Source organism: Centroberyx gerrardi, chromosome 10 (genome assembly GCF_048128805.1).
Source record: "Centroberyx gerrardi isolate f3 chromosome 10, fCenGer3.hap1.cur.20231027, whole genome shotgun sequence".
Taxonomy (NCBI): Eukaryota; Metazoa; Chordata; class Actinopteri; order Beryciformes; family Berycidae; genus Centroberyx; species Centroberyx gerrardi.
The window spans coordinates 23,139,928-23,157,517 of record NC_136006.1 but is presented as its reverse complement, the minus strand read 5'-3'; the positions used below and the strand labels follow the sequence as shown (position 1 = coordinate 23,157,517).

General features: G+C 46.4%; 1 protein-coding gene across 5 annotated transcripts in view; it reads right to left on the bottom strand.

Annotated features, from left to right (window-relative positions):
• The window catches only part of sema5ba (sema domain, seven thrombospondin repeats (type 1 and type 1-like), transmembrane domain (TM) and short cytoplasmic domain, (semaphorin) 5Ba), a 116,915-nt gene continuing 99,325 nt past the window's right edge, over positions 1 to 17,590 (bottom strand). For 4 of the 5 annotated variants that reach the window (XM_078286242.1, XM_078286243.1, XM_078286245.1 and 1 more), the window contains 12 exons: positions 16,947 to 17,064; positions 16,124 to 16,308; positions 14,973 to 15,116; positions 14,462 to 14,609; positions 13,641 to 13,866; positions 12,541 to 12,753; positions 9,793 to 9,963; positions 8,068 to 8,142; positions 7,345 to 7,482; positions 6,325 to 6,369; positions 5,308 to 5,513; positions 1 to 3,102 (listed from right to left, as the gene is read on the bottom strand). In XM_078286242.1, coding sequence (XP_078142368.1) covers positions 2,926 to 3,102; positions 5,308 to 5,513; positions 6,325 to 6,369; positions 7,345 to 7,482; positions 8,068 to 8,142; positions 9,793 to 9,963; positions 12,541 to 12,753; positions 13,641 to 13,866; positions 14,462 to 14,609; positions 14,973 to 15,116; positions 16,124 to 16,308; positions 16,947 to 17,064 — 1,846 coding nt within the window. In that variant the 3' untranslated portion in view covers positions 1 to 2,925. The remainder of the gene's footprint in view (positions 3,103 to 5,307; positions 5,514 to 6,324; positions 6,370 to 7,344; positions 7,483 to 8,067; positions 8,143 to 9,792; positions 9,964 to 12,540; positions 12,754 to 13,640; positions 13,867 to 14,461; positions 14,610 to 14,972; positions 15,117 to 16,123; positions 16,309 to 16,946; positions 17,065 to 17,590) is intronic. The other variant, XM_071919584.2, reaches the window with a different exon arrangement.

Sequence of the window (17,590 nt, the reverse complement as noted above, 5' to 3'; positions counted from 1 at the left end):
TACTGTTGTGTTGGCATCAAGGTTTATTATCCTTTATAATGTACAATATACAAAAATATAGAGTACCAAAAAATTCACAGTGTCTAAAAGGCAGTGATTACAGTCTACATGACAGGTCTAACAGTACACCTGGTAAGTTGCATAGAAGGGCACCGAGCCTCACATCGCAGGGGACAGAGCTCAAAACAGACCAATCGCAGAAGACTTGACTTGTTTGTGTCATCCAATCAGATGCATCGAGGGCTTCTCCGGACATGGCTAGACAGTTGGGGAAAATCACAAAACGGTCTATATAATAGATTAGACATATATAACTTCATTAACTTGCGTAACTCCATTGCAGGTGATATTTTGAATGGTAGAGTATACAATAATTAACACTCTTGTTTTATTATGAGTGCTAGGCTGTGTTATTTTCATTCCGAGGTACTGTGTTTGTGAATGGGAATTTGATCTCGCACTGTGTTTTAATTGGACCTTATGTGTGTTTGATCAGCTGGGGAAGGTTATAAGCCACGGCCAGTTGGTCACATTGTGGAGCTCTGTCCCCAAACAAACCTCATGGTTGGTGTGTACTTAGCTGCTGCACTTTTTTAAACAACTATAAGGCTTTTAAAACAAACAGTGTTAGCTATACAATATACAGGTACATTTACATGATCCTAACCTCTTCAGGGTCATTAAATGGGCTGCAGAAGGCTGTCTCTCCTATATACAGATAGAGCTCTCGTCTCGTGCGTGTACAGTAGCCGAACTGAAAAGCATCGCTGGGTTAGCATTCATTGAACAGGCATAATAATAAAATATAGCTCAGCTGTGAAATGCCCTTTATAAACCAAGCTTTGACTATAAATAGTGTCTTTTTCCCCCCCAGAGGGCCAGCGGCTCTCCTTAACTTACATTGATTAACATCTCATACACGAAACATAGAAAAACCAGTAGAATGCCAGGAGTGTCATTGACAGAATGTGGAAAAAATGCACATACCCCTTTACAGATCTCCTCATATATAGTAATATGTATGAAAGCATTTACATTGTACAAAATACAGAGTTACCCCCTTGCTCATTCAAGCGTACAGGCACACAGACACAGAGATATACATGCGTGTGCAAGTGTGCACACCCACACACAGAATCAGACACACACACACACACACACACACACAGAGTCATGCACGCACGCATACACACGCACACACACATGCACACCATTCTTTTATCCTCACACAAGCATGCTTATAAGCAAGCATGATTTAGTATTGTTAAGAGAGGGACCCAATGGATTTTTTGTTACAGTCAGATTTTGTGAAAAACCGTATCAACAGTGAATATTTGCCTCGATGTGTATATTTTTTTCCCTATTTGTTAACATTTCATGTATTGAAGATGCGATGGTTACCAAACTGCTGCAAATCAAGAAAAAGGAAGGAATGTGTCCATTCAGTGAAGTGAAAGATGAGAAACAAGAATTAATCAGCTATCCCTTATTTGTTTTAACAAAATATTTCCTCCTATGCTACTGCTCCTCTGAGCATAAAACAAATACTTCTTACCTTATATATATATAAAAAAAAAAAAAAACATTAAAAAAAGAACAAGTGCCACTCTACTAGCTTATTCTACCTTGTATCATCATAGAAAACCCAATCCAGTTGTTCAGCACACTGGCCATATCTGATATGACCACCGAGCCATTTAGCACTCAGTAGAATCGATGCATCATTGGGAGAATCAAGGAAATTCCCTTCCAGAAGTCCTCATCATTCCCAAAAACAAATAAGAAAAAAAAGAAGAAATAGAAAGAAAACTCTCACCCCTGCCCTCTATTGCATACAGGCACCCAAGGCATTCCCAAAGCTTTATGTACAGTGCGCCGTCGATATAGACTCTGTTTCCCACAAACCCCCTTTGCTCTGCCTCCATCAGAGTTCACGAGTTAACGTCCTTGTCCGCAGAAGCGACGAGGCGTGAGACTCCATCCATTAGCGGGTTTAGCGGACCATTCTTCTCTCCAACTCTGTGTCTGTGAGGAGTAATGATGTGTACTGTCGTGTCACGCCGCCGCCGCCGCCCGGTGCCCGGTGCCCCGAGTCCTGCGGCGACTGCTCCACAGAAACTTCACCCACTCTGAAGTTCTTATCTTCTCCGTCTTGTGAAACACTAACAATGGAGGGCGTGCTTCCGCCCCGAACGACGGAGCTGATATTGATCTCTAATTTAATTCAGTATCGACTTCATTGAGTTTTCTCTTTTGTTGTTGTTCTCTCGCCGCGCTGAAGCGGGGACATAATGATATGCGCCGTTTGTTCTCGGTAACTGCTTTTGTTGTTGAGGGACTCGAAGTTCATTACAGGCTGATAACGTGGTTTAACCATGGAGAGTCATAAAAATGTGACCCAGATCCAGGGAAAAGTGTTCTATTTTATTTTTTTTATGTTCTGTTCAAGTACGTCTCTGGAGCGCCGGATGTTTGAATTGACACCTATGCTGAGGTGTTTTGGTGGCAATACTCAGTCTTACACCGTAACTCATCATGCTGGAGTTTTCCACTGGATCCCCACAATAAGCACTGAGTTGAAACTGCTATATCCAGCAAAGACTCTTATAAAAACATACCGCCCGGCCGGTTGCATAAGTCCCTGACTCCCTCCGGGACGTGGAGTACATGGGCATTGTCGTCCACACCCACATCCCCTGCCGAGGGCTGATGGAAAGTTCCAGGTTTTGCCCTTGAACACACAAACCCTACCATGCGGAAGAGACTATGGGAGAAGGGGGAGGGGCTGATGGCGAGTAGAGGAACCTGGCCAAGATCTGAGGAACGTTTCAGTTCGGTTCATGTCAGTTCGGTCGTGTCGCCGTGGCGTCGGGGGCGTCCGTGCGGGGCGGTGGCGGGGGGCGGAGGGCCGGCGGGGGGCGTGTCTCAGCTGTTGTTGCTGTGGTTATAGGTCCTGCAGGGGGAGGGGGAGGAGTTGGGCTGGTAGTCGTATTTGCCCAGCGCCGTGGGATAGTAGGTGGTGGTGTAGACGTTTGTCTGCTGCAGCGGAGTCGGGTAAAAGTTAGACCTCTCATCCGGTAGCAGGTTGTTCTTGTTCAGCGTCTGCAAAGACAGCAGAGACACTTCCCACTGTTAGACTTATAGATTCAGTTATTCAATATTTTATGGCATATTACCAAACATTTTCAGAGAATCAGTGCACCGCTGCAAACAGCACACCTTTGCACACCATGTTCTACATTTTATGTAAGCGCTCACATAATGCTACAGTAATGCCTGCCCCCAAGTGCATGAAATACCTCCACTAGCCTTGAGGTTACAGCTAGCGCATTGCAAGTGTATTTATAACCATGGCAGGCCACTTTGACAAATTTAATTTAGTACATGTCAAGCATAATCAATATGCACATTTATGAGATGGCATGAATTTACTGCAGCTCCCTTTAATAACAACAAGGCTAAAAACACATTTTATTCTAATGCAATTGCCGAGTCTCTGGTAAAAGCCAAACATAAGGTGAAACACTTTCCAGGGGAAGCATTAGACTAATGTAATCCATCTGAACAGATCTGGGGCCCAAGGCAGGAAGGTAATCAGGTTAGAGTCAATGAAATACACAACGGTGGCCATCATAAATTGGCCTGGAGGAGAGGGAACTTGGTGAATAAACAGTGTTGTAATGACACAGAGTGACACCGGCAGCACTGTTGCAGATCCAGCAGAGTCTGGCCTCTCCTTCTGGTCATTAAAGCTAATGAGCTAGGGCTCTCAGCACTGCAATTGCTCTCATCACCGTGTCCAGACAGCACAACCACAATAATAACACATCAGTCAGCTTGCAGGAGGCTGACACTATCTAACACCGAGTGGTAGGTCATTTTGGTTAGCACCGCAGGGTTTTTGGTAGGATCTCAGAAGCTGTCGGGTGGCAAGGAAAGGCTAGGCTGCACGCCTTTTGGTACAGATGGATTGCTGGTAGGCAATTTCAATTAATATGTTGACATGAATAATGAATGATGACTATAGATCAATAAGCACCATTGTAGCTTGTTCGATACGCAGCGGAGAGAGGATGACTTTACTCTGTGTTCAGTCAACTACCAACCGAACTTTCCCATGCGTGGAACATACTGTATAACAATGAATGGTAGTTGGTGACTGCTACTCAGAGTTGAGATTTTTGGCCACCAGACTCATAGTGCAAATTTTAATTTGGGGTTAGATTTTAATTTTGCCGCCATGTTACACAACAGAAATTAGAAAATGATACTCAAGGTTGCTGTAATTATCCTCGGTTACAAATGTTTCAACCTACTTTTTCTGTTTCTTCCATGCTTCAAACGGCACCAAGCGGTAGAATGAAGTGCAATTGTGCACTCTGACTGATGGTTACAACCGGGTACAAAACACTGGACCAGGTGGACTGGTTTTTCTTGTCTTAACATTGTAACCTTTTACAGTCCATGGTTGTAACGTTAGGTCTATCTTGTATCACTAGCTCTAGCTCTAGATCCACTTTGTCTCTCCCGTATGACAAGACGACGGAGCGACAAGTTCCTGTGCTCTCTGAGCTCTGTAATTGGGGGACTTTGATGCTGCAATTCTCTCTGGGATGAGTAGTGCTAGTTTTTTTTCGATGAAGCTGCTATTCATTTAAGCTCATGGTTAATCCTGTAGCGGTTCAGGTCATTCAACTTTTGGAACACTCCGAATGGCGCGTCACGTGACAATATGTATGCGAAAAAATGAATGGGGTTGTTCCTTCTGGGACCTGGAAATGGTCACGCCCATGTCTTCACATCTCAACTCTACTGTCAATACCACAAAAAAAGTAATCTGTGGGCAACTTTTCCAAAAAAAGACAATGAGACGAAGCTGACCAAGGTCAACATCGGCTCCGTGTGTCAGGTCAGAGAAAGTGGATGGACTTCTGGCCACTAGTTTCTCCATCTGTCTGAGGTGTGAATGCACAGTTAGACCGATAGCAGAGGGAGGCCAAAGGCTGACTAGTGCTTTAGCAAACTAATGGAGCCCATTAATAAGGACTCGGGCTGTGGGCAGGTAAAGAAGACTAAGGGCCTATAGGTTCCGCATAAGAACAAAGTGGAATAGAAATGAGCGGTAATTCATCTTCTGTGGTTAGCGTTCTATTGAGATAAATGCATGAATAAAGGTTTTAAATAAAACATGAATTACATTCATTGCCCTTGAATGCCCAACATTTATATCCCGTGTTTGTCTGTGTGAGTGTGTGTGCGTATAACAGTATGTAAATATAACAAAATAATAGAATGACCATCCCACACCTTGAACTCCATGGGGGTGTACTTCTCGTTCTTTGGTGTGGTGTTGCCCTTGTAGTTGAGGTGGTTGGGAGTGGTGGGGTGAATGACGGCCGACTCCGGCGAGGGCTTGTGGAAGCGTTGGCAATACACATAGACCAGGAAGGACAGCAGCCCCGCCCCCAGGAAACAGGACACACCCGTGGCGATCAGGTGGATAGAGGTGAACGCTGGGAGATGAAGAAGATACATGGAGGGTTATTAAAGGCCCACACTGGATTTGTGTACATACTGATCTGTTGGATTGAAGACTTGTTTTTCCAGTGATATCTTTTGTCTGTTGTTTTATATGAGGGACCACATTGCCTGACAGCTAAACATGAGTTTTATGATGGGCTAAAAACTTCCAACTTATTTTCCACTGACAAGAACATGCAGAAAGTCTTGCAGAAGCTATTACAGAATATAGGTGAATATACCCAAAATGTAGATGGTCAAACAAATTCTAGTCAAGTGCATCTTTTTGTCCACAAAATCACAATTCTGTGAACAACAAAATGTTAAATGTATAGTTTTGATCCTTCCATCTCTTAGTCTTTTCAAAGAAAGTGGATATACAGTACACTCCTATTTTTGTACTTCCTATTAGTAATTTTGAGGCGATGAAAAAGGCTGCAATTTTGATGTGAGTCAGCCATTGCTCGGCACATGAAGCACAAAGGCTATCATGAACGGGTCTCCATCTGCTATACTTCAATACTTGGACATAACCTTTGGCCTCTTCCAGGTGCATCAGTGATAGAGAAGTACACACCCACAGTGCACATCCCAGTGAATGGATGAACGCGAATTATGCAGCAGGGACAGAAACAAACACTCATATGAGAATGCACACATAATGCATGAAAACGCATCTGCTGCACACACATTTGTGGAAACACAAACGGGAACAACACTGCACTTCACACACACACACACACACACACACACACACACACACACACACACAGGCAAAGCGTAGGCGGCCGTTAATCCACTTACCTCCACAGTGTTGGTCCTTATCAAAGCCAGATGCAGGGAGAATGACTGCAGAGAGGAGAGGAACACAGGGTCAGACACACACGCATGCACGCGCACACACACGCGCACACACATGCGCACACACACGCATACACACGCATACACCGCCATACTCTAAGGGGTCTTATCCCCCCCTTGAGAAACAGCCTTCAGCACACAACAACAACCAGTGATTGTAACATCAGGGGAGTTAACACATGCAGAGGTATAAACAAAAACACCGAATGGGAAATTGAAATGTGGTTTGAATGTTGTGCAACCTCTCTGGGGAGACTTTTGCATCAGTAGGTTCCAAACTTTTTTATTTGGCGTCCGGAGGAAAAAAAAGCTCAGTGAAAAAAACAGCTAAGACATAACCTCTGTACGGATATAGCTGCTGATAGACACATGATGCCAGGACAGCCATTTACAGCTAAAACACGTCCTGCCCTCCACAAATTCTAGGCGGAGAGAAGGGAGCAGGAAGGGGGCAATGTTTTAATTGCGGCGTCGACGCGTCTCATGATTCATTTTTTTTTTGCGGGGGTTAATTTTTCCAGCTTCCTCGCAACTGCCTCCCCTCTGCGAGTGACCTTAACAGATCCATCCGTCGCCTCATCTAAATTTGCAATAAAATTAGATGTGATTTGGTGTTGTGACAACCCATTAATATTAATCGCCGTCGTCTGGATTCATTAGGTATTCTGAGCCTGGCGAGGCTGATGCCGGCAGGCCATGAAAGATCATTTCAGGAGAAACTTTTGAAAGATGTCATCAGCATAACAAGGTGCACACATGGGCCCGTCGCATGCGGGGACTTAATTATAGTTAACGAAATAGACGCGGACGGGGACACGCGCGCAACGGACGCATGTGTGTGGTGTGTGTTTGTGTGTGAATGATAATGACCGTCAATGAAAACGATGACCGTGACGACGCTGTGATATTGAGTACACAGTTGAGGATGAGGGACGGTGTGTGTCCCGGGGCCGGCTGACTCACCGGGTATTTCGTTGCAGTCTCTGCGCTGAGTGCCGTTCCCCACACAGGGGGTGTTGCCTTGAGCCCCGCACACCCGACTCCTCATCTGCAAGCCTGAATCATCGCAGGCCGACCACAGCGACCAGGCCATCCAGCCACCTAAACACACAGAGGAAGAAGAAAAGAGAGAGACACATACACAGTCAGTACAAACCCAGACAACCATGAGTCCACCTCAACCCCCCCGGGCCTGGAAACCAGCTTGCCCACCCAAGCTGTGAGCACATGAAACAAGCCGGCCCGGCGGCCACGAACAGCGCCGGCCAGCCGCACCGCCGCGCGGTCCAAATACACCGAAAAGTGTTTGTGATGTAAACAGGATCGGGAGAGCAAACCGGCGGAGCGTTTGTTTAGCGCATAGCGGCGATGTTTGTCTCCTGAGCCAAGCTTTAGTGTTGTCTCCCCGCAGCAGGCGTCTGAGCAGTAAACAAAAGGCTCCTACCCGAAAGCAAAAAGAAAATCCCAATTCTTTGCCCCCCCTCGCATTGAATCGTACACTTGCTGCACTCTTTCACCACCTATTTAAAAGCGCTGGAGTGGAGTGAGCACGGGCTAGTGCAATGAAAAGGCAGATGAAAAAGCAGGTTTGTTATTCAGGGTGCGCTCAAGTGTGCAATTTTGGCAGAGGAGGCTTGAGTAGAGGCAGAAGACAGGGTTTTTATGATGGGACCGCCTCTTTTTTACCTTTCCTATCAGTCTGGCATTCGCTGACAGGCTGCTCAGTCTCCGCCATCTGCTCTCCTCCTGCCACACGGCCATCTAAAACACACAACACACTCGGACCGTCTCCAATCCCTTCTGTGTTTAATAACCGTGCATTACCGCCGTCCGCTTTAATTGCTTCATTTATTTCCATTTATTGTTGTCACCCCGGCGACCTGCGTGATTGTACCATGAGTCAGAGGGGACGGCGAGCCCCGCCGGCCCGAGGCTCCTCCATAATATTCTGTCCTGACAGTCCTTCCTGCTGTCCTTCATTACTGGGGGACTCTTTAATCAAGCGACCTGTGACAGGGGGCATCAAATAGCTCCGTGACTGACAGCCAGCCTTTGCCTGATTATGCATCCACTGCGGGCAGCGGCACAGGGAGGACCCCCATAGATGACCGATGTTGTGCCTGTCAATAAACGGATGGATGGGGAGACGGACCGGGGCCGGCCAGGTCGTTAGCGCGGCAGACAGTCGATCCATGCGGGCCTAACGGGAAGCGTTAGCCCACGTCAAACAAGAAAACATTAACCTGATGAAGGAGGCTGATTAGCATCTGGGCAAAGGGAGAGAAAAGACAGAAAGCCATTTACCTTTCTTTGTCTGTAATTACCGGGGAGGCCGACTGTAAGCATTACTTTCATTGTGAATGACAGCTGGGCTAATTCAAGATGAAAAGCAGTTGAGGGAAAAGACAGTTAAGGGGAAACAACTATTTAATTCAGGCATCCATCGTCTGCACAACTCCAAAGCGCACGTGGCACACTAGTGCGCGCGCACACACGCACAGTCAGACCACACACACATGAACACTTCCAAGGACAAATGTTTACCCAATCCTTATTTGTGCTCCAACATAAGGAATAAAGAAAAGATTAGAAATAGCATTATATGGACAAAAGGGAAACGGCTGGCTCATATTACACCCTGGCTCTAACCCTGAGTCGTGCCGAACCTTATTATGAGTTCCGATGCTGGAACTTTCCTTCCTGGATTAGCAGGCAGATCTCTCATAAATATTTCAGCGTCCTTGTGGGAGCAGATTGGGAGCGGGGGGGGGAACATGGACGGCCTTGTTATACATCTCACATCTCATCATCAGACAGTATGTGACTATTGGGGATGCAAGGCTAGCCTTCAGAGAAGAGAACGGCTTTTGAAAATTATTATATCAATAGGTCCACTTTTCTGTAGATACTTTGCAGGACGCAGGCAGGTTAAGACACACGACGATATGTTTGTTTTACACTACCGATTTCAATTATGCACCCAATATATATGACAATCCATCATTTAAACCTTGAGATGCATTATGTATGATTTCAACATAATAAATACAACAACCCAAGTGGATTTCTTTTTAAACCTTTCCAAAGAGGTTGCCATTGCCTCCCTCCCAGCTCTCACCCACAGTTCTGTTCAAAGCCCCAGCAGCACAGCAGGGAATGACATAGCAGGAGGATGGCTTGTTTTCTCAGTACGACACTATCCATTTATTTATCTATTTATATACAGTTTCTAAGAACTGTTTTATTCATTAGGAGGGAGATGAAAGAAGCAATTTAGCAGAGGGGACGACACGTGGGAGATGTGATTGCCTGCCTGTGGGCGTAATGAAAGGACCCCGAGCAGCGGTGACGCTTTATGCGTGTGTGTGTGTGTGTGTGTGTGTGTATGTGTGTGTGTGTGAGTGGCCTTACCGTCGCAGGTGTGTGTGTTACACAGCGCCTCTTCGGTGTGCAGTCCTATGCAGATGTCCCCTCCGTTGGCGGGGGCGGGGTTATTGCAGGAGCGGGTCCGCTGGTAGTGACCGCCGCCACAACCCACTGAGCACTGGGACCAGGACGACCAGCAGGACCAGGCGCCGCTCACTGGGACACACACACACCACACACACACACCACATGATCACCTATTTCTTTTACCACTCCCTAAGGCATTAGATATTACGTATGTATTGGTTTTCTGTAGACCTGTTCATGTGATAAAATGTACACGTTTCTCAGTTTTCTATTTCTTTTCTCTGTATATATACTGTTAAGTCACATACTTTTTCTTCATATTTTGTCTTTTATTATATATTGCATATTGGTACCTATATCATACCTCATATCTCACATATTCATTTTAATGCATTTTCTTTGTCTCAATATGCTCTACTGTTATATTTGCACATTGCACACATGAAGTAATTCATATATTTTCCAATTTGTCATTCATATATTTCTACTTAATACCTTCTAATCATTGTCGGCTCTGTTATGTTTGACACCCCCTCCTCCATTTTTGCTCTATTCTTGTTCATAACCTATTTTGTCTTTGCCGTGTCCCATCATTTTCCGTTGCGACAACCCAATTTCCCCATGGGGACTATTAAAGTTCCATCTAATCTCATCTAAAGAGTGTGACTGTCTGATTGACTGGCTGGTTGACTGGCCGGTGTCCATCTGACTGACGGAGAGAGGGAGCGTTGCCAGGTAACATCACACTGCTGCAGAAACCTCCATTTGCTCAATGGATTAGTGCGATGCTGAGAGTGAAGCAGGCTGTGACCACTTAACTCTGTCTAGCTCTCATAGCCAGCCGCCGCTCTGCCTGGCTGGCTGACTGACTCACTGACTGACTTACTGACTGTCCGTCTGCCTTCTTGACTAATTGAATGACTGATTGACTTACTGACTGTCTACCTGACTGACTGTCTGGCTTACCGACTGTCTGACCGACCGCCTGACCGTCTGACTTAATATCTGACTTCCTGACTTGCTCGATGACTGCCTGCCTGCCTGACTGACTTATTACCTGACTGCCTGCCTCTCACACACACACACCAACTCCCTTCCCACACAACGACACACTATTCATTTCAATCCCCTCAGCGATCTCTATTGCCTCCATCCTTCTCTCTAATCTCATCATCAATTACTATCTCACACTCATTCTCTCTATTGTCACTGGCCTTGTCCTTCCCACCTATCTACCTCAGACAGGCACAGTGAGACGAGCGGGACACGTGACAACCATGGCAAATGGCTCGCCGGCTCCCGGTGGGAGGCCCGGCCGGCTCGGGTCGACACGTGTCAAGTTAACTCCGATTTGAGCTGAACCGCAAAGCTTTCATGTGGGTACCGATAGCTCGCATTTAAATACACTGGGGGAATCTGATCAGCTTTGCACCAACCGATGATAAATCATTAATTCGTAAGGTACCAGTCATACATATTTATGTAGAAATTCAGGCCTCGCTACTAATGTCAGCCGCTGAGTGGATGTGTGCGAGTGTGTGCATGCGTGCATATGTAAGTTCTTGTATGTGTGGATGTGCGTACCAGCTTGTGTGAATGTATGTACCATGTATGTGTGTGTGTGTGTGTGTGTGTGTGTGTGCATGTCCTGAGTCCAGCTTAATAAGCGTATAGCCTGTCAGTGCAGCAGCCTGTGGTCAGTGTATTCTAGGTCAGCTGATTATGGCTTGATGAGGAGCTTGAAATGGCTAACTTAATCTGCCCAAGGACTCTCCCTCCACTGCTGTTGTTGCTGCTGCTGGTAACCATTAGCTAATGAAGCTAATGATCCACTCAGCGGTATTTAGAGAGAGAGAGAGAGAGAGAGAGAGAGAGAGAGAGAGAGAGAGAGAGAGAGAGAGAGAGAGAGAGAGAGAGAGAGAGAGAGAGAGAGAGAGAGAGAGAGAGAGAGAGAGAGAGAGAGAGAGAGAGAGAGAGAGGTATGTGTGTGTGTGTGCGCGTTTGTGTATTCTTTACAAGCTCATATACAGGGTTGGAAAGAGGCCAATAACTAATTGTCTCTACCTGTACGTGGGTGTTCATGTCATGCTGCATTCACGTCACATGGGAATAACCGTCGGAGCGACTTGACAGTTAAAAGCACCGGCTTGGAAGCGTTGATGTTTTCACACTCGTTTGAGGCTGTCAGCTGCCGTGATTGAAGTTTTCTGCAGACTTTTGTTGGTCGTGATCAGCTTTTTTCTCGTAGAGTGACAGAGTGAAGCATGCGCCGAGAGCTGCATTTGAGCTTATGTTTAGCAGTAAAACAAACACTGCAGTGTCAACCACAAACAAAACCAGCCAGCAAGTATTCTCTGTCGTGGCATTTTAAAAGTTGTGATCACAAAATGACTTATGTGATGAATATTGATCATTTTGTGTCAGTTGTTTATTTTAATTTGAAATAAATATATCATTAGCTACACTTGACTACATGTATTTCTTTCTTGGTGATGTCAGAATTCAGGAAGAAATCAGAAATCAGAATTCAGAGAAGTTCCCAAGTAGCATTTACCACCTGAAATCTGACGTAAACGGCATTTTTAAGTAGAAAACTCGTATCTACCATCTTTCCCATTGGATGTGAATGCAGCATCGGTCTGTATTACGTGTTAAGTGTAGTCAGACAGTCAGGCAGACATGAATGTGTGTGTCCTCCTCCCTCACCGGGACAGGCCTGGACGTTGCAGTCCTGGTACTCGACGGGCGAGCCGCGGCAGGCGGTGGGGGTGCTCTTCCCCTCCGGGCCGGCGCAGGTTCGCCGACGGGTGCGGTAGCCCTTGGCGCAGCTCTGGGAGCAGCTGGACCAGGTCTCCCAGGATGACCAGCCGGCGCCTGCCACCCTCACCACCGGCGTCTTCAGTAAGTCCTCAACAAGGGCTACAGACAGGAGGGTGGGGGGGGAAGAAGAAAAATGTGTTTCGATACAATTTAGATAAAAAGTGGCAGAAATACATTTGGTGATGTCAAATTGAAGGATTAAGGAATTGATAGAAGGTCAGCAAGCATGCAGATTCATTGGCTGTATTTGTAAAGCCACGCAATCTCTATGGTTTTGCCAGTGTGACCTGGTCTAAAGAGGCATATTTCTGTCTGTCATTCTCCCAAAATCTCTCTCTCTGTCACACATTCACCCTGCAGTTCCCCCCTGTTGGTGTTTCATCAGTTTGTCAGAGTCGATGTGGACCTCCAGCAGGCTGACAGGGGGAGACAGGCAATCGATTCAGAAGCGGGGGGGGGGGGGGGGGCATGGAAAAGCCACTAGTGGAGAGCACTGGATTGTGACCCTGGATAGTCTCTCTCTCTCTCTCTCCCTCCCTCTCTCTCTCCCTCTCTCTCTCCCTCCCTCTCTCACACACACACACACACAGTGCCAGGAGTGCTGGACTGTGACCCTGTCACTAACAGCATGTAGGGGGCTAACAAGTCTAGCAGGAGGGCGCTTTCAACATGTCACGGACCTGCTGGGAGAAATTGTAGCATGGTGCTTCCTTCTCATTATGTTTATACAGGTGTTTGTGTGTGTGTGTGTGTGTGTGTGTGTGTGTGTAAGTGTGCATGAATACAGATGAGATTTTAGTCCAGCTACTTTAATATTAATATTTAACACACACAATACAAAATCCATTCAGGGTTTGACAGTCAATTCTCTGCACATTTATTTTCCATTCACTCTCAATAACAACTAACATTCAGCTATAGTAAATGTCGAATCAGTGTCTTCCCACGTTCCCCATTGTATCTGTCAGCTCAGCCGGTCAACTCACTGTCGGTCTCGCAGACCGCTGTCCCATCGTTGGGGCAGAAGCGCGTCTCCACCTTCCTGCGTCCGATCTGCAGCTCGTGGGGATCGGCCAGGTGGGCGCGGCACATGTAGCGCATCCTCTGCTCCTGACGGGCGCCGCCCTGCGTCACGTTGACGGGCATCCAGGGGGTCCAAGGGGTGTTCCTCTTCACCTCTGGACACGCCTCCAGGTTACAGGCCTTGTACTCCTGCATGGGGAGATGGGAGGAGTGGAGGAGTGCAGTGTGGATATTTTCATTCAGATTCATGATTAAAACATGGGTTTTTTGATCAGGGGTTTGCAAATGATTTCATGTCACAAAACAAAGGGAAATGTGACATTTTCCTTTGATGGGAGCAATTTCCCTGGCAGATTTTCTGGTAAACATCTGGCTTACAGTGGACATGCTGCCACTGGAACCACCCCAGATGAGCCATTCAGGCTCATGAGATAAAATAAAAAGCTGCTTATCTCTGGAGCCATCACATGCTCACCTCAATATGGATGATGCTTTCAGTTTATTAGAGCTTCTCTGTTCAGCTCCACCACGCAGAGGATCAACACCCGTAGATTAACAAGTACTGACAGAGCTACGGCAACAGTATGTCTCTCTTCACGGAGAGAGATGTAGCTTCAGAGGACATTAATTACAATTTGTCATTAACCTAATTAAATGTCTCCTTTTAAGAGGGAATGGAAGCGTTTGGAGGGTCTACAAGCTCAGGGAAGTGATGAGACAAGACTCGACCATGCGTGGTGTGTGTGTGTGTGTGTGTGTGCGTGTGTGTGTGTGCGTTTCCTACCAGTGCGCATCCGGGGCAGCTGTTGCCGTTCTCACAGGTACGGACCCTGGAGTGGACCCCTCCGCCGCACTCGGTGCTGCACTTGGTCCAGGAGCCCCATGGGGACCAGAAGATAGGCTGAGGGCAGGACACCCCTTCATTGCAGAACCTGTGGAGGGAGGCAGGGAGGGGGGGGTGGGGGGTGGGGTGGTGTGTAAGAAGATTGATGATAACAAAAGAAAAACAACACATCATACTGCACATGAGAGCTGAGCAAGACAGGATAAATGAAATCTCTACAGCATCATCTAGCATTGATGTGATGTCAAATGTGAATGATTGTATTTAATGTCACATTTATCAAAAGCACCTTACAGAAACATGTTTGCATACAGTTTTAGATTGTTCTACCCAATGAGAGTTCATCATGTGGCTGGAAAGAGGCATTTGACTATCGCAGGCTTCAGAGTATCAAGGTTTGGGTTTGTCAAGGTCAGTCGGGTTACTTTATTTACACATCTGTTCATCCCACCTCTCATCTCTGCTTGGCCCCACACACACACGGCCGCCGTGTCGGGGCGAGGGGTTGTTGCAAGAACGCTGGCGCAGCTCGAAACCCGTCCCACAGGTCGTGCTGCACTGTCCCCACGACGACCACGGCGTCCAGCCTCCATTTCTACAGCAACAGGCACACACAAATGTATCAGAAACCAAAACGTGCAGAATTGTTATGCAGAAGTGTGCTCTGAGTATTATTCTTTCAAATATCATGTGCTTTGAGTATTATTCTTTCAAATATTATTCTCTCTAATGCAAAGGGACAAAAAGGAAACAGCTTATTTACTATCTCAAGATATCTGTAATCATTTCTCTAATTTGAGATTCTGGAAACAGAAGTGCAAACACACACAGGGAGCTCAATTTGACTGGGAAATATTCTTTCAATTTGCTTAAGTGCTTTGTTCCTGGGTAGCACTCCTCATGATTTAATTGCCACTTCCTGCAAAAGCACAATTCAATTTCGACACCTAGGATTAAATCTGGCATCGCTATCCAGTGGGATAAAGGTGCCTAAGCTCTTTGTACCGGCTCTGCTCTCAGTAACACTGATTGGCCAATTCCCCCGCAGACACAGGCGGTGAGAGGCTTCACAAGGAGAACCTGTGTGGCACCTACATTTTTTAATCAAATTCCTCCCGTTCATGATCCTTCTCTTGTCCTTTCAGCGCATAAATTGCACCCCGAGGTGGATGTTTCAAAGTCGATCAGGACATTGCTGCTACAATAGCAGCGCTTTAGGAATAATATTAGGAGCTTGCCTGATCTGGAACCAGCTCATTTGCCATATGACGAGCTCAACATGCTCAATATTAGCTTTTTGGAACCGAGAAATTGACAATTCTGACATAAATTTACCATACAAATTATAAGTAGCATCAGCCTCATTTTAGGTACATGAAAATATATTTTAAACAAGCATGCTTGTGTATCATTGGCATTGTCTGTAATAGTTGTTATTGTTATATATTGTTTGTCTTTATTCCTAATACTATATTACTAGTCCTGTGATTTGACAAGTGATCCAAGATAATTACTCTTTAAAGCTATAAAGTCTAGCTCATTCATTCACTATAATCTTTTATTTGATTGTTAAAGCACTATGTCAATTATTTTCTTCCCTACCTGGAGCAGTTGGAGACTTCGATGGTTGGACCCTCACAGTTCTTCCCTCCACAGCGGGGGGCGGGGCTGTCACATGACCTGGAGCGACACAAACAGGAACTGATGCCGTCGATGCCGTCGTCGTTGTTGCAGGGTTGCCATGGCGCCCAGGGTCCGAAGCCGCCGTTGGTGGTCTGGTTCCGCAGCTGGAAATCAATCACCCAATCACGACACAAGTGAGACCGGGGTGCCACCGAATCGAGTTATTCAACCCCCTTCACCCAGTGTGTTAGTATGCTCTGTACATTTGTGCATTTCAGAGCGCAGGATTTGCATTGCTAGAAGGGACTTTTCCTTCTAAGAGGGGGAAGAGAAGTTTCAGAGGATTATAGGGATGGAGATATACGCCACAGAGCCAGCAATTCACTTCCATTCAATTCACTTCAATTCAGTCCAATCCAGTCCAATTCAGCTCTTCTCTTCTCTTCTCTCATCTCATATCCTATCTTATCCCATCTTATCCTTTACTATCCTACCCTATCCTATCCTATCCTTTACAATCCTACCCTATCCTATCCTATCCTATCCTTTACTATCCTACCCTATCCTATCCTATCCTATCCTTTACAATCCTACCCTATCCTATCCTATCCTAACCTATCCTACACACTGAGAGTCATTAGTCAACAACTTTGTCATGGGAGAGACGACATCTGAAGGGAGCCTGAGGCTAAAGGGCCCCATGAGGAGAGGTGTCACAGTGTGTCTGCCATCCTTACTGTAGAAAACACAGGGGAGTCACAGCTGCAGGGGGTCTGCACTGAACATACATGCCGGCTCTTACCGGACACACGGTGATGTTCTGCCTCCACTGGCTCATGTTGGAGCTGTCCTCCAGCGTGGTGCAGCGGCGCTGCCTGAAGTCCCAGCCGCAGTAGGGGTCCCTCGCCTCCAAACACAGCCTACAGGGGGCAGGAGAGAGGGGGGAGGTGGGAAATAGAGATTGTTTGGTCAGTAAAGCGAGTAAAGTCCGGCGCTAACAGCACACCGCATGACACCACACCATATCCAAACACACTCACTCACTCTCCTCTGACATATGTTCATTAAATAACGATTCTCTGTCTCTGAAAGTTCCGTCTCCCTCCCTCCCTCCCGCAGCCCCCGGACCAACAACTCCATACATGGTACAGCAACCAAACAGTGATTAAATATTTGTAAGCTCCCCCAGTAAAACAGAGGCTTAATGATGGCTAATTAAATCTAAAGCTGTTAATGATGAGGCTAAGCCGCCAGAGCTGATCTGGATGCCTCAGGAATGCAGGATAAAGACATCAACTGAATTACTCCTTTCTCTGAATGACTCCCCTTCACTTCTCCTTCTGTCTCCGCCTCCCTCCCTCCCTCTGTTCCCCTCCTTCATATCCCTCTTTTGTCCCTTCATCTATTCCTCCCCCCTCCACACCCTTTCCCCTCGTCTTCCCCACC